The sequence below is a fragment of the Dermacentor silvarum genome, chromosome 8, assembly GCF_013339745.2.
Source record: "Dermacentor silvarum isolate Dsil-2018 chromosome 8, BIME_Dsil_1.4, whole genome shotgun sequence".
Taxonomy (NCBI): Eukaryota; Metazoa; Arthropoda; class Arachnida; order Ixodida; family Ixodidae; genus Dermacentor; species Dermacentor silvarum.
The window spans coordinates 142007074-142024836 of NC_051161.1; the positions used below are offsets into that span (position 1 = coordinate 142007074).

A 17763-nucleotide genomic window follows, 5' to 3' on the forward strand; every position below is an offset into this window, starting at 1 on the left:
ACTCTGACTTCATTTCTGGACAGTAGGAGGCGTCCACTCACGCAGGTTGTCCTCGCTGCAGAGGCTCTCCACAAAGGCATTCGCGGGTCCCGTCCACGGATTGGTGTCGCAGCTGTCGTTTCCGTACGCAACCGCACAGTTCTGGAACCCAGTGTCATTCTTCAGTGCTCTGCAAAAAAGAGAAGTAGTGCAACTTTCACCACACTTTGTCAATGGGCATCTGAGCTTACTCAAACACCGGTGCGCACTGCACTTAGCAGTTTGAAGTTACCTTCTTTGTACAAAAGAAAGAAAACACTCAAGCAAAATGCTGCACAAACGCACCACCAATCCACACCGTGACACTATACCAAATCAAACAAAACGCCTTGAAAGGAACAACGTGACGCACAGAAATTTCCATTTCTGTCATAACAAAACGTATTTGTGTACGGTTACAACCGTTCAGAATCAGGAAGACAGCTACTACGTACAGCTTGTAGAACTAAAAAAGTGCCTGCAATGAGAGAAATTGAACAAGAAGCCCTTCGCGATACAGAAATCTCACAGTTAACAAACTGCAACCTGAGTAACTTGTTCAAGTTGCGACCGCTCAGTTGAAATGAATTATAATTTTTTTGTTTGACAGTAACAATACTTCATTTCGCATACGGGAACAGATCATCACTGATACTCTTGATGCATCACCAAAGTTTTTGTTTTTATGGGCTACGCTCGCCAAATCTCCGCTGTGTTGTATCGTGCTCTGAGACACGGCGCGTACCTACGAGGAGATTGTTCATCACAGCAAGTGACAAGATCACCATACAGCAAGTAACAAACAAAAATATAAACAATAAATTAAGCAACGTGACTAGAATGACCTCTCATGGTGTGAAAATGGAAAGTAAAACAATGAAAGGAAGGTGGTATTCCTAGTGGCACCCGTAACAATGCAACCTTCAAGGTACAGGCATGAATTCATAAAGGATCGGTAAAATAGCGCCGTCGCTGGCGCTATATTGCTAGTGCACCATGGATCCCCCAGTAAGAGCATGCAAAAGAGCCCTGCTTTCACATCCATCTGCCGTTCCCGCTTTTTGGACGCAGCGTTTGCCTCCCACAATACATATTTCGCACGCCATGTTACCATTCGCGAGATTTTTCTCGGTTCTTAGAAGAAGAAACAAAATCTTCATGTTTCTTCGAAGCCGCCAGTAAAGAAGCTGCTCAAGGGTTTCTCACTCGCAGAGCGGGATAATCTGGTCGTGCTTCTCAACAAGCTCGAGGGCCTCTGCGGCTGCTGACTCGTAGCACTGGTCCTGCAGCGTGCAGCCATCGGGGAACACCTGACCTCTGCACAGAACTGAGAATAAAAGCAAACACGGTTAAAGAAAGGTACTTCGCTGTAACGTGAAACTTTCAGGTATCAATTTTTCAGGTATCATAACATTTGTTTACAATCCCAGACCTTATGGTAACAGATGTTAGATTGAGATTATTATCCGCCGACCGAGAGCTGCGAGAAACGAGTTGAGGCACCACAAGCTTTACTTGAAATGCCTGTATCTAAGCCTTCCACTTGCTGACGCACATCGAGTTTATCAAAAAATGACATTTACACTCCATCTGAAAGTCAGTGAACCCCTCCGATAACTAGATCTATCCTACAACTAGTAGCAGTGCCGGACCTTACAAGAGCCCTGGTAATTGCTTACATGTTGAATAAATTTTGCATATGCATATATTCTCTTATATATATATATATGTATATATATAAGAGAATAATTTCCCAACCACCACGGCTTCGATGCGTTCGATATCATTTGATCAAAACCTCACAACCACACGGCGCTAATAAAGGAGCAAAAGTTGCTGGGCGGCTTGGTGCTTCATTACTGAATTACATATTTTTGCACAAACATTTAACACGGATGTGCGGCAAGAAGAGACATAGATAACTCGTCGCCGACGCTACTAACAGCTTTATTCGAAGGGCAGCCAGCTACACTTTACACACACATTTCATTTGCGCAAACACACCTGCGACATCGGACAGACTACAGAGGGCGTATATCAAAGCCAGCAAAACTATCTGAAAGCATTAAAAAAAACGTGTTCCGCGTTATGCAATACATCAAAAAGTGTGATTTACACAAACATTACTCTTTTTTTCAATAATGTAGAATACTTGCAAAAGTTCACGTGCCATTTTGCCTTTGCTTTTACCCAGAACCTTCACAACATGAAATCGTCGCTGGCAAGAGCAGGATTTACTCCGTTTTCAAAAATGCGCCGTCAAGTCCTTCTGCAAGTTAGTCAATAGCATGCTCCCTCATTCGTTCATCAACGCAGCGGTCAGTTAGTCCTACATGGGACTTTCCACAGGTCATGGAGATTTCGGTCGCCACCCCAGGGGCCAGACTGTGTGTAAGGCTTGGCATGTTTCACGTGTCTCCGTGTGTCTCACGTGAGTTTGTGTGTCTTGTTTCTGGTTGTGCCCGGGTTGCGTCGTCAAATGCGAGCCCTACTTTAGAACGTGAACTTCCGTGAAAGCTCCCATGTGTCATTTTCGGCGAAAGTGAGCGCGGTCGGTGCGGTGATATCAGTTATCCGAGCAGCAGCTGTAGCCGCTCGCTCACGTCAGTGAAGCCTATTCGAGGCTCGAAGAGTGCAGCGCGCACTTGCGTCTCGTTAATATCACTTGTTGCTTCCGCCCCGGATGACAAAGCTTTGACAAGGCACAGCCGGCGAGACAGGATGATCGCGGCCAGATAACAGAGATAGCGTGTCGTTGACAGTTACGTCAACGAGGCTTGTATCAGCACGGAATGTACGCTCTTTCTTAGTTTGGTTTTAGAATGACGAGTGAAACGCGCAAGCAGTCATCGTAACGCTATGCGTTGCGACGCCCGAATTCGGCGCATGACCACAAAATGTTCCAGATTGCACTGAGCCATAGCGACATGTTCCTATGAGTACTTACACTGAAGATATTTGTTGCTAAAGAACAGTCAGTACATCAAGCAATGTGCCTATATCTTTCCTAAACATTCCGTCTGAAAAGTGTACTAGTAAACGTGGAGTGCGAAAGGATTAAGACATGAAATTTGGGCTGCTAATGTACCCGAATGACGTATGCATAATCATATTTGTAAGCTGTGACGAAAGGTCACCGCCGCCGTGGAAGCAGAGAGAGAGAAGAAAAGATAAAGGAAAGACAGGGAGGTTAACCAGAGGTTATCTCCGGTTGGCTACCCTGTACCGGGGGAGGGGTAAAGGGATGCGAAAGAAGAGAGAGAGAAAAAATGCCAATGTCTCACATAGCGCCAAAAATGCTGCCCCTTAATCTAATTACAAAAGCCTAAGCACGCGCCTTTAACTTAACCTTACGGGGCGCAATACATAGGTTGCATGGACGTCATCATGGACGCCATATTGGGGTACCAGCAGGTCGAGAAGGGGCGTAAGCAAGGAACATGACAGCATGACAGCAACAAAAAGCGCGTCTTGCGTCGAACGTCAGAGCGATAACAATGATAAACCGGTGAAAAACAATCGCCGTGAAAAAGCAAAACAGTTTGCCCGTGATAATACGCTGCACTGACGTCATCGTAGTCGCCATCTTATTATTAGGTGGATTCACACGACCGGACGGATAAGGAATTTTCGCAGCGGATGGCGTATCACGTGACGCGCGCGTCATCAAAACGTGCCACCCTCGCCTAGTCCGGGCTCCTCCGCTCGCGGTCCTGATTGAAAATGCTCGCCGGTATTTCCATCCGTCCGTTTGACGGTCGTCTGACCTCAATTTAGCGTAGTCAGCGTCAAATCTGTCAACGTCGGACGCATTGGCGTGGCTACGATGGCTTGTTATCGGCTTGGAGCCACGTGTGATTTCGTTGTGCAGCAGTGACTGCGTGTATTTTGTTGTGATGCAGCGGGAAAGGCGAGTCGTGGTTGCGCGCGCATTTCTATTTACTCAGACCGCGCAGCCTGCGTGACTTCAACATGAGTGAGGTGCACAAGAAAACGCTAACTGACGAGGCAACCGTCACTCTTTTGGTTCTTGTTGAAGGATTCATAGCACTATGGCATATAGGGCACGCCCAGTATGCAAACGCGCAGCTGCTAATAAACGTTGGAGTCGAGAGTAAGCACGCGGATTCCGCAAACGGCGGTCCGGCTGTGCGAATGCGACCTAACTCGGCTGCGCCGGATTCAAGTGCTGACGTCACTGTTTGTCCGCGGAGCAGGCGGGATTTTGCCCTCGCGTGTGTATCCACCTTTAGGGTACCAGCGCGTCGAGATATGGCTGCGTGACGTCACATGAATACTATCTATATTGACAGGTATAAATGTTTATCTTTCACCGGTGGCCGCTTTCCACCGGCTAACAAATGTTAAACGTTATCGCTCGGCGCAGGACGCGCCTGTGTTGGAGGTTTCTAGAACGTTATCGATGCTTCTTTCCTTTGCCTGTTTTCACCGACGGTTATGTTATCTGATTGTGTGACCGACGCGAATTGTCTAGAACTTTCTGGAAGACACGCGGGCATCAGGGATTAATCTAGAACCTTCGATGACTCAGGTATAAAAGCCGACGCGTTTCGCCACTGATCAGATTTTCGACGATCGCCGACTGTGTTCGCCGCTATCGTTGTGCTTTGAGTGTAGCTTGCTTTTGTGGTGCTACATTAATTCATTGTAGCCCAGGCGAGCCCCGCCCATCAAGACGGAAGGACAAGTGAGCATGCATTTTATAGCGCCCTACGTCGGTTTTGTCGCCTTTGATTTCTAAGGGTTTTCAAGGTATCCAAAGTGGCCAACGGAAGCTTTTTCGTACAGGTTTTCTTTACGTTTGGCGAAAACGGTTGAACGTCAGTTAAACATTGAAATAAAAGTCATTGTTCAAACCAATTTCAACGGATTAAGTTCGCCCACGTAACCTAAGAACAATTTCAGGAATACAGCCTAAATTAATGTGTTTACGTAAACCCGGTGGTGCTCTTCAGCTGCACAGAAAGACTAATAAAAATAACAAGATGCACCACCTAGTCTTCAGGCCGAAAGTAGCTACAAACACAATTAAAAGTACGGAAGCCCCCCCCCCCCCCCTCCCCCTGAAGCAAGATGTGAGAAGCAATACGTCATTTTACTCGTACCTACCACATAACCGCGTGATCAAAAGCGACTGCCCAGCTACGAAGCGCTTCTTCATCTCAGCGTTTATACCGGGTGTTCAAAATTAAGCTTTACGGAAGTTTCAGAAAAAGCCTGTGGCAGGTAGCATAATTCTTATCATTGCGCTGGGTTATTCGAAGAGGCGGACATTAGTACCACGAAAAATCAGAACATTTATCCAACTAATTAACAAAAATGACTAATGAACTTCTTAGTTAATTACATTACGACACATATTGCAATTTACGAATTGTATCCGGTGAGTTTGCACAGACGCATCCACTTGAAATGAATTTCCAGGATGACACCAGTTTAGTGATATTTCCGAAAGGGTGGGACGAAATACATGGGTGTTCCAGTTACTTTTGTGTTTCAATGTACAAAACAGCATTTTGGTAGAAAAGTAAGTGGAACAACAGTGGATTTTTACGGCGAGTTTGATGGCTCATATCTCCAAACTGGTGTCATTCTGGACATTAATCCCAAGTGGATACATTTGACAAGCTCACCGGCTACAACTCATAAATTGCAATATGTCCTAAAATAATTAACTAAGCGGTTGATTAGTAAAGTTTGTTAACTAGTTCAACATGTGTTTCGATTTCTAGTGCAACTAATGTCCGCCTCATCGAATAACCCAGCTCAATGGTAAGAATTGTGCTACCTGCCACAGGATATTTCTAAAAATTCCGTAAAACTGAAAAAATGAACATCCTGTATATGTCTCCCACCACCGGAGTATTACTTTTCGGTCACCACTTTCAAACGAACATGAGTGTTTGAGTAAAGTGCCTGCCTACCAACTCGCAATGTCGAAAACTACAATAACTGTCCTGCCACTCCTGAAATGGCACCAAACTCATTTGGATTTACAAATTGTATTTTTTCTACATTTGCATTTTTTCTTCTGTTTTGCCATTATGGACAATTATTGGCACGGAAGCTTGTTCTTCAGCCAAATACTTCTATCTAAATTGTATGTTGTGGCCTGAGTTTGCATTTAGTTGGTATAACACAGCTACAGAGAACGTAAAGAGAATGGCGCTGAGGTGCAGTGTCGTTGTGCGGCGTATGCAATCGCTTTGCATAACTGCCATTTAACTGTCTGGGTGGCCTTGATTCTTTGAAGTGTTTCTCTGTCGTTACAAGCTAGCAGCAGAAGTAATTGTATGGAACTCTGATATTAGAAATTTATGAGACAAAATGGAAATCTATAATTTGTGTTCACGCTGTCTGGAATAGCTTATAACTTTATTCGCTATGAATTTTAGTTTATCAAAAGCAAATGGGCTTTCGCTCTTCTCGCATACTCTAACTCTTTTGGATTATGAAATGCCGAGAAAGATTCTAGGTTTTCGGTGCTAATTGTCCAGGAATACACGATCATAAAATCTGTTGCGAGGTTTTCTCACTGTCGCTCGCACCTTCCGTCTTCCCTTGGCAACCGCTTTAGCATACCGACTGGTTTTACTGGGGTCAACCATTATACAGATAACAAAGGTGTTTTCGTTGTGCTAGTTCTTTCCGTCACTCAGTTTCTCGATTTAAAATATCCTGATGAGGGGAAAAAAAACTTTAGATCAAGATGGATTATGGTGTTTTACGTGACAAAACAAGAATCCGATTATCAAGCACGCCACAGTGGGCGATTCCAAGTTAACTTGGACCATCTGGCTTTCTTTAATTTGTACCTAAATCAGAATGCATGGATGTTATTGCATTTCGTTCCCATTGAAATGCGGCCGCCACGGCCAGGAATTGAACCCATGGCCTCGTGCTTAGCAGCGTAACCGCACAGCCACGAAGCCACCACGGTGGGTAGGGGGAAACAATTGAAAAAGTCTGTTGGGGCTTTTGATTGCGAAAGTCAGGTTTCCTAACCACGGCGCCGCAACAGTTTCATTAAACTGAAGGAATAATATGAGCACGTTATGCACTTCGTAGCAGATGAGGCAAGACCATAAGACGTGCCGGTTTGGGCACGCCTCATGTCTGGCATTGCAAGCATTACAGCACCATAGCTCAACCGCAGACATTGGATGAAAAGGCTCAGGCTTCAATACGTGATCGCGTGAGTGGCATTGTGTTGCCTCCTCTGGGAGCATAAACCCACATAGAAACCGAAACCAGTGGCCGCAGTGGGGTGTCCCATTTCAATGAATGGACTTGAAGCGGCTGCAGTTGTCCATGTGGTATTCGCTCTTCTTGTTTTGCGAGTGTCACTGGTTGGATGAAAAGACACGCAGTGGGAGTTGTCCGGCAACCGCGTAGTGCGAGCTAATGACCGGGTATTGCTGTCGCTAGGGCCGATGTTCTCGAGGTGGCTTCTCCGACTAAGTGATATAGCAAGACGCCTATGTGTCGATTTAGCAAGACATTTTTTTTTGTCATCGCATTTTGACAGCCGCAGTACAATACTAAAGGACAACACTCATCCACAAAACGTAAATTTGATGTCATAGTGACATAAATAGCAAAACCTGACGCTAATATGTATTGCGTGACATTGTGTATTGCATGGTTGAAGAAATACGGCAGAACCAATGCACTTGTTGGAATCTTTATTATTATTTATCCTCCACGATAAGCCCGGTTTTTTCGTCGAGAAACGGAAGAGCACCTACGTCAGACCCCGGGGTCAGACTAAAAAAAGCTTCGGTTAAAAGCTGCACCTGCCTGCAATCGAGCACGCGGCTGTTACTGCATTCGGTATATTTAACATTCTAATGCTTTGTTGTAGCATATCCTTCAAGACCTGGTAGCAAAAGTAACGAATCAAGGAGGCCACAGTCTCTATTGCACTTACTTATTTTTGATGCCTTCAGGTTACCCTGGCAACCCTTCACACTGGCTTCTGTCTCCCCGGCGGTGCAGAAGTGGCACCGGCCTTCCCTACGCGCACTGACGATATTTATCGCTCACGCCGCATGGAGGCCACACCATGAGTCTTTTTCATACGGAGACTGTGGCGTTACAATAGAAGTGCAGACGTCAGGAGACGTGCCACTTCCCGCGTGCTTCTCGGGACACGATAGTTAGGCGTTGCAAGCACTGGGATGCTATGCGTGACCATCAATATTTTATAGTTAGCCACGTTCCTCTTCTGATTAAGAATGCATCTGAAACACAGGTCAGATGTAATGGCAGTGAATTAGCAGGCTCCGTAAATTGTAAACGGTGTCAAAATCTTGTAAATTACGTAAAGCCTTCGAAAACTGCTTGTGCAGAAATACTTATCACAGGAAACGTGGACTCAGCTGCGCTTTTATAAAACATCGAGTTCCCTCAAAAGCGAAGTGTCCTTTTTTAATGCTATAGCAATTAATTACATGCACACTCCAGGCGAATCTATGTCTTCGGCGTCGCCGTGAAGTTCCTTTATATTTCAAGTGCGATCAAATCGCCGCAGCGCCCCGTAAACTGAAGGGGCGAAGGAAAACATGCGAGGTTGAGCCGAGAAGGATAGTGGCTTGGTGCGGTGGCGTCTTCTCTTGTGCGCAAGGCAGGAGGGTGCACGTCGATTTTTCGTGCGCGCAAGGGGAACGTAGAGAGTTGCTGTGAAGAGGAAAAGGCACTATTGTCTGCAGCCCTTAAAGGGACTTTAAAGAGAAACCGGAAGTTGAGCTTTAATAGTAGATTATCCTTTCACGATCACAGTCATACCATTCTTACTGCGAACAGAGGTTTAATAAGCGAAAAAATAGCGAAAAACTGAAGGTTAGGTGCTGACGCCCGTTCGTATTTCCCGCACTACACGTTCGTGACGTCGGAGAACACAAACGCAGCCCCGTCGCGATTGGTCGAGAGCGATTAATCGCTGTTAATAAAACGTAAATTAAATACACCTTAAACGTATATAAACAGCATTTGCAAACTTTTTAAACCGTTTCAAGTGAGGAAGTACAAGTTTAACGCAAAATAAAATATATAAAAAGAAATATGGCACGCGCCGCTACATGCGGTCGCGATAGTTACGTTTTTGCCCCATGCATCGTCGCGCGCGCCTGTTCTGCTCTGTTGCAGTATTTGGTTGCGTGTTGCGTAGCTCGAAAAACGTTGACTTCGTGAGAAACAGCCAGAAAATGCCTCATGTGTGTAGTGTTGAGGGTTGTATAAACGGCGCAAGGCGCTTGCTCAGGGGAAGCGGCAGTGTTGACCCAACTGTGTCCTTTCATGTGGTGCCAGGCGATGATCCCCAGTGTGCTCTTTGCATTTCTCGCCCTCGGATTATGTGTATAATCCTACCCTCGGAAAGCCTCTTGACGTGCCCCAGAGGCCAGTCGTTTCTCGAGCTGATGCTCCCTCTATGTCGCCTTCATCAAATTCCCTACTGGTGCCCCTGCAGCAGCAAACTGGCTTCTCGGTGAATACTGAATGTCCTTAAGAAAAGCCACGAAAAAACTATACCGAGTACGCGCGCAAATTTCTACGCTTGTTCTGTCGGGAACATCGTCGCCGGCCGGACCGGACGCCTCACCTTCCTTCGACGAAAACGAGGCTTAGCTATCCGTTGGCGCGGCCGGCGGCTCATCGCCATCGTACGTGGAAACACCTGCCGCGCGAGCACGGAGAATCATTTCGCGCTCTATTTCACTGAAGTCGCAGAAATGCCGTCCTGCTTCCCAGGCGAGCTCTTAGTTGTAATGTTCAGCGTCAGCAACCGTATCCATCACTGCCACAGAACACCTAAGCAATATCGCAGCGAACGCAAATGCAGCGGCCATGCAGCCTATGATGTAGCCAGAGCCTCGGCCATTTGCACAAGCTGTGACGTATCATGGAGCCCTCTGATTCGCCGAGAGCAATGAAATCCATGACAACACTGCTTCAGCGCCGAATCTGGAGTGAGAGAAATTGAGGACGAGATATTTGGTCTTGTTTAAGAATTTCTCCACTAATAACTCATATTTTTGCACCCAACAAAGACTGGAAGCATTCCTGAAGGTCCCTCATTTATTCCAGCTGAACTTCCTCTTTCTCTTTAGTGTCCTTTTAAGGGAGCACGACTCAGCGCCTTGGGGAGGAAGAGAGGGACGGTTTCGAAACCGGAAATTAAAATGGCTCTACTGTATGCTAAATCGATGGCTTACACCACTTGTATAAGAGCTAAGTTAGAATATGCTGCGATTGTTTCAGGTCCGCACAACTGTTTCCAATCCGCACAACAAATAATGTTATGCAACTGCAGGGTCTTAACCACAAGTCTGTAAGATTGATACTCTAAAAATATAAAAAGGAAGATGCACCATCCGTTTTGATGAAACACATTGAAATTCAAGAACTAGAAACCCGAAGAAAATTTGTGCTCCGATGTTTTTTTATACCTGTTGGTCATGCAAAACTAATGCAGCGTGCCGAAATCTGTCCACCCCATCACGGCTTGAAGCACTCGTCACAGTCATTAGCATTCAGTAAGCCCTATATTTGCGCAGACTAACAGCTATAAATATAGTTTCTTTCCGAGGACAATAATTGAAGATAGGAAATAACTTCCTGAGTGTGTTGTCGCGTCCGGTGACTTTGCTACACAAATTCAGCAATGTTTATTTTCTCTTCGAACGAGTATATTGCTTGAAATGTTCATAACAATACTGTTCACGTTTTGTTTGTTATTATCAAACTTTTGTTCTTCTGACGTTTGCTTTATTATGTGCTATTGTAGCCCCTCCTGCTTGGTCCAAACAGCTGGCTCGCAATGTTTTCTTTTCTTTCTTTCTTTCTGTGGGTTTATTAAAGGCAAATTCGGTACAAAATTGCCTTGGGAGACACGGCTAAAGGCTGAGGAAATGCCTGACTTTGAAATAAATAAAGCAGATACATAATTTCACCCTTGCTAAACAAACTGTGCCTCAGTCGTATCTTGTGCTGTACACCGCGACACTAAAAGCTATCTTTTCAATAAGATTGCAATGCAGATATTGGAACGTTTTTTAAATAGCTATACAGGGTGATAATTTCTAAGTTTTATGCAATTTTTGAAAGTAGCTTGTTGCAGACAACGTAATTCTAGCCTTTGAGCTGGATTATTCAGAGATGCGGACATTACTTGCACGAGAAATCGAAACACATATTCAACTCATCAACGAAGACCCCATAATTATCTTTTGAATTAATTATTTTACGGCACATATTGCAATTTACGAGTTGTAGCAGGTGAGTTTGCAAGGTGTATCCCCTTGTAATTAATTTACAGAATAGCGCCAGTTTAGCGATATGCAGCATCAAACTAGTCCGTAAAAACAGTCTGTTGTGGCACTACACTTTTTTACCCGCCGTTCTTTTATACATTGCAGCACAAAATTACTGTAACGCCCATGTATTTCGTTCCACACTTTGGGAAATAACATATCGAAACTGGCGTCATCCTCGAAATTCATTTGAAGTGAATACGTCTGGCAAGCTCACCGACTACAATTCGTAAATTTCAATGTGTGCCGTAATGTAATTGGTTAAGATGTTAATTAGTGAACTTTTGTGAATTAGTTGAATATGCGTTTGAATTTCTCGTGTTAGTAATGTCCACTTCTTCCAGAAGTCCAGCACAAGGACAAGAATTTGGCTATGTGCCACAGGCGAGTTTCAAAAAGTCTAGAAAATTTAAAAATGATCACCCTGTAGATAAAATGGTTGACAACGATTAGGCTACCGTTGATTTTATGGCATTGAAAGTCTCATTTGAATGAAATTAAATCGCAAGCTAGTACGTCATTGGACCTTCCAGCCCGGCACCGCGAAAATGAGCACTGCTGCCGGCCCAGTGACCTCGACCCCAGCTGTTGCCCATGTTAATCAAATAGTTCTTTGTTAAACGCCTCACCATAACGTAAGCTTTCCTTCACTGAATGTATCGATCCACATAGACAACGCGATGCCATATGCCGCAGTAAATCCTTTTCTTGCAATTAAAATGACATAGGGACTGACGCCCGTGGAACGAAGGTTAAGTGGGCATGACCAATGGACGAGGGCACTTGACTCTGTCATGGAAATTCTTCTTCAACACAACACGTCTCTTTCGTCCCTTTGCATAAAGTGCAAGTCCTTGAATGTCCAGTGAAATCAAAGCCTATGTGGCTTGTACTCACCGAGCAGGCTTGCAAAAGCCAAGAGGCCGAATGACATGGGCGTAAACATGGTCGGTTACGGAGTCCTTTTGGCGATGGCGTCGGCACACTACGGAGTGACTTCGAGGAGACAGATTCCTTTTCGCGAGACGCCGGCCAGTATAGGTACAGCACGCGACGACGACGGTTGCCGGAAACGGAAGAGAAGGCCGGAGGCGATAGAATGGGGGAGGAGCCGCCATCCTCCTGGGTTCGGCAGCGGGGGCCGTTGGCGGCTGGGCCGCGACGGAAGTCTGCACCGTGACGCACGCATGGGTGCAGCGCTGGCGCCCGCACCACAGGCCTCGTCTGCTGAAGCAGGATCCTCGGTCTCTCCTCCAGCGTGGTGCGCTTATAGCGCGCGTCTTTCTTCTATCATGTTGCAGTCGTAGGAAGGAAAATAACAAACGAAGGTTCCGTGTTGCTCGCCGTACCATCTCTCCCGGCTGCTGGTGGCCGGCGCCCTCCTGGTGCTGATTTGAACTAAATGCCATTCATGAACCGCGTGCATGGACACTTCGCGTATGGTGAAACGGCTCAAAGGAGCCGGCTGAACACGAAACCCACCAGATCCAGTACTGGGAGCTGTCAGGTCCCATTTTGAGAAAGTGCAGAGATATTTTGTACGTTGCATGGGGATCCAATGTCTTTCAATAGTTGAGTACCGAAGTGCTGTCCACAATAATGACGTGGGGCTAAGATGTACCAACATATTTGGCAAAACCCATCTCACGATGAATGTCGACGATAGTGTGATTAGCAGTTAATCAATGTAGTGATACACAGTATTGCCTCCACTGAAACGCGTCACGAATGAGGCTAGTACGCAGCCGGGCTCTTCTCTCGGGTATCGATGATGGTGATGATGATTTATTGGCATCTTCTGTCCCACGGGCCGGTGACGAATAGTCACCTAGCCTGCTTGAGTTAATCAGTTAGGCTCTCAATGGTTATCATTATAGCATTTTTGTGCACATCTATTTCATATTTTTTTCTCTTCCTCAAAACTAATCTATCAACGTTGTACCGCCAACTATGCCTGTAACGGATCCGGTCGCATCAATCTCTTCCCTGGTTTTCTTTCCCCAATACTCTAAAAGTATCTTGCTTATCTCCATTGCTAACCGGCTGATGCTTCAGCCCGTTTTAAATACAAGCACTTTTGGAAGGTGTACGTTAGCTACGGGTCTCTAGGGGTTAATCCCTTCGCATTCCATTATGATGTGCTCCGGATTTCTGCTGCAACATACGCATGCCTGGTATTGTTGCAAGTATTTGCCGCGGTATGTTTTTGTCCTCAGGCAACCATCTCGAGCCTCCAATAGCAAGGCACTGCCCTTTGTCTTATCGGACAAATATTCCTTTCTAATTTCTTTATTCCCATTCTTGTAAATATTCATGGTCCTTTTTTTTTGCTTCCATTCTTCGCACCCAATTCACAATCTCGGTTTCTCTCACTTTCTTTTTGATGACTCCTGCTTGTCTATTTACAGTTTCAATTAACCTGTACTTGGTTGCCAACTCTCTTGACCTCTTTATCCCTTCTGTGTCCATCCTTTTCAGATACGGATACTTGCGCACTTTAGCCGCCGATAAATTTTGATCCATGTTCCTGAGTCTTTCCTAAAAACTAATTTTGCTGTATGCTTATCTGGCCTCAAAAGAGGTGCAATCTACGTCACCCTGCAGTTCCTCATTTGAGATTTTCCTGTGGCCTTCCAAAGCCAACCGGACTACTGTTCTTTGGTTAACTTCCAACCCCGACAAGATATCCGATTTGAGGCACAGAGTGACATTTGCGAACGTTAGCACTGACACCATTACTCCTTTCCAGATTTCACGCATCACCTCATATTTATTTTGGCAACAGTGTGCTACGTTTCATTATTGCTACATTCCGCATTTATTTCCAGATTATTTCTGTGAATGCTTGAGTAAGTCTTTCCTTCATTTATGTATATGCCGAAGTAATTACATTGCTTGACTATGGGTATGACTTGCTGTTGAATTGGCACCGCGTAATTACTTGTCTCTTCATTAAAGATCATAACTGCCGATTTCTGTGTGCTAAACCTAAGGATTAAATTTGTCGCTGCTTTGCCACAGGTATTAGCAACTGTCTGTATATATCTTGCACTGTCAGCTGATAGCACTATGTCGTCCGCATACATCAATCGCGGGACCATTTGTTGCACCATTTGCATATTACGAATGTAGGATAAATCAATCCTTAATTCCCTGTTTTCCAGGGGTCTTTCTATGCTCTTAACGTGAAGCTTCAAGAACAATGGAGACAGACGACATCCTTGCTTCAGTCCTTGGTGGATTTCCACTACTTCATTACATTTTCAACCTTACCATACAACTTGTACTCGGTTGTCTCTATAGATCTCCCCCAGAAGCTCCAAGAAATCATCATCTATGCCTTCGTGCTTAAGGATATCCCATAGCAATTCCCTGCCTACGTTGTCGTAGGCTTCTTAATTATCTAGAAATTATCCGCAATTTCCTTCGTTCAAATCACTTGCTCTATAGTACTAGTCCGCATTAAAAAATTACATTAAGGGGTTTTACGTGCCAAAAGCACGATCTTATTATGAGGCGCGCCGCAGTGGGGGACTCCGGAAATTTGGACCACCTGGGGTTCTCTAACGTGCCCCTAAATCTAAGTACACGGGTGTTTTCGCACTTCGCCCCGATCGAAATGCGGCCGCCGTGACCGGGATTCGATCCCGCGACCTCGTGCTCAGAAGCCCAACACCATAGGCACTGAGTAACCACGGCGGGTAATATTAGTCAGCATTGCCTTGCTCTTTGGACCGAGGTTTTTGATTAGTTGTTGTGAAACAAAGAAGCCTTCGCAGTAGAAGGTTGGAAAAGGGGAAGTTTATTGCCCGAAGGACAGTAGCAACGCGTCCATACTGGCCTGTTCGAATCAGTCAAGAAGAGCGCGAGAGCCTGAGCTCGCCGCTTCCGCTGAACACGCTAGTCCCTATCGTCGTCCTCTTCCTCTAATACTTAACACACTCTGGGGCCTGAGGTGGCGAGTTCTAAAGAGTACGGTTTCTGCACAGGTCAGACCAGCTCTGAGCCACTGGGTATTTTAACTTTCCATGCACGTACGTTGCCATCTTTACTTTGGATGCAGTCACTCACTACACCAGCTTTCCAGGACATTATGGTAGCGTTGTCTTCGTGAATAATCACAACACATTTACTTATGCTATAAGTTTTTGATGCCTTGCTCATGTGAACGCTTCAAAGTGTCAGGAGATATTCACGAAGCCATCGATTTTATACTCATTCCAATATTAGCTGCCTGTGGACCCGCAAACTAAGCAGCTCAGTATTCCACTCTCCCCGTTCATTCGAAGTGTTAGGATTATACAGGAGACGGCTGCCTAACAAAAAGAAATGAGACGGGGTTAGAATGTCTGGTTCTTAAGAATAGCACAATAAAGTTATGGGTCTGCAATTGACAACGGCTTCACTTTCACTCAGAAAGGTGCTCAGTTGCTGTAGGTCAACAGACGCCTTTCCCAATGACTAGCGAAAGCACATCTTAACAATCCTAGCAGCTCCCAAAAGCCACCCCACCAAGGAGCTCTCTGCAATAAATTTCCAAGTTGTGCCGTGGTCCGCAGCTAGGGCTTTCGCTTCGGGCTCGATCTCGCGGGAAGCAACGGCCATCCTCGGCAGCGAGGGGGCTGCCGGGTTTCACACTATAAAATGGTTCCCGGCCCACATGGGGGCCAACGTACATCCCGATGTTCCCAACGCCAATGAATTCGCCCATGACCGTGCGCGAGGTTTCGCTCCCCGCGGCGGTGCCGGCGGATTCGAAGGCGGGGACGCCGGGAGGTACAGGGACTCGCTCCTCACTTTCCACGAGATCTTGACTCATTATCATCTTTCGCGGAGGGCTTTTCCACTTCCTCACCCTAGACTCACTCGATCGCAATCGACGGCCTTTAGGATGCTCCAAACGGGGTCTTTCCCTTCGAGGGGCAGATTTAGTCACTTCTCGCCCAACATCGAACCGCAATGTCCGGACTGCGGAGAGGCGTACTGCTCATTAGCTCACATGCTCTGGCAATGTCCTGCGTTACGCGACACAGAGTTCAACAACGAAGAGGTCTGGGAGGAAGCCCTTAAAAGCGGCGACCTCTTGGTTCAACTTCGGGCTGTCCAGAGGGCCTGCGAGAGGGCGGAGGGCCACGGTCTTCCGGTCCCTGCGTGGGAGCGGCCCGCGACTGCTACCGACTCCCCCTGAAAGGGGGCGTCCAAACGCAGTTCCTCAGGACCTGAATAAAAGTTCTTTGTCTGTCTGTCTGTCTGTCTGCCGTGGGTAGAGCATTACTGGCTGACTTCATCTTTCCCGAACAACTGGTGCATCGAAGCTAGCTAACGTGCAGTTTTCTTAAATGTAGTAGCGCTGTCCGAGTATACTATTCTTGCACAAAATCTTTTGAAGGCCATGAGGAACGCGTTTCCAGTAAGTCCAACCACATGCTCAAAGCTGAATTGCTCTAACTATGTACACTTTAACACCACTGCAGTCTTTCACAAAAAGTGGCCCTGCAAAGCCAATTCCCGTAACCCCAAAAAGGCGCGAATTGCCACACGATCACTGGGAGGAGGGGCAGCCGGTGAACTCGCAGCCTTCAGTCGGAACCGAGCACAAATCACACATTTTCGCAGCAATCGCTTCACTGCTTGTCTCACACTGGGCACCGAAAACCAGACGCGAAGTTCAGTTAAGGTGTCACGGACACCTCCACGGAGCACCGTTCTGTGCGCTTGAAAAATGACGTGAGTGAGATGTGAGTTTATGTTTCTGCCATGACAGGTTATTAGTGATATGGACGCCTAGATACTTGTAGCTGACGACGAACTGAAGAGGGCAACCGTTAAGATTGTAGCCCTGAGAAATGGACTGGTTAATCTTTGGAGACACCCTCATTGATTTACATTTGTTAATGTTTAGTTTCATAAGTCATTTATCACACCAAAAGAAATTTTATTTAGGTCAGATTGAAGAATGGAGAAGTCAGACTCATTAGAAATTACGCGGTACAGAACGCATTCGTCTGCAAAGAGTAATATATTAGAAGTAACAAAATTAGGCAGGTGATTAATATAAATTAGAAAACGAAGAGGCCCAAGCACTGACCCCTGATGAACACCGGATGTTACATTGCATGATTTAGAGTCATGTTCATGAACATAAACGTACTGTGTTCTATTCTGAAAGAAACATTCAATCCATTTAAGCAAGCTACAATCAAGATGGAGAGCGCGAAGTTTCAGTAATAGCAGTCGATGTGAGACGGTATCGAAAGCTTTCGCGAAGTCAAGGAAGATGCAGTCAATACTTGAAGGTCGATCTAAAGCGGAAGACAAATCAATAGTAAAGGGTAATAATTGAGTCTAACAAGAATAAGTTTTATGAAAACCATGCTGCTGTGACGCAAAAAAAGTTATTCCAGAAAACTAA

At 45.8% G+C, this 17763-nt stretch overlaps 1 protein-coding gene across 1 annotated transcript in view; it reads right to left on the reverse strand.

Moving 5' to 3' along the window:
• LOC119461738 (uncharacterized) overlaps positions 1–12403 on the reverse strand; it is a 48554-nt gene extending 36151 nt beyond the window's left edge. Inside the window, exons 1-3 of the mRNA XM_037723112.2 lie at positions 12249–12403; positions 1225–1345; positions 42–169 (exon numbers count right to left, since the gene is read on the reverse strand). Coding sequence (XP_037579040.1) covers positions 42–169; positions 1225–1345; positions 12249–12297 — 298 coding nt within the window. The 5' untranslated portion in view covers positions 12298–12403. The remainder of the gene's footprint in view (positions 1–41; positions 170–1224; positions 1346–12248) is intronic.
• Between the last annotated feature and the right edge of the window lie 5360 nt (positions 12404–17763).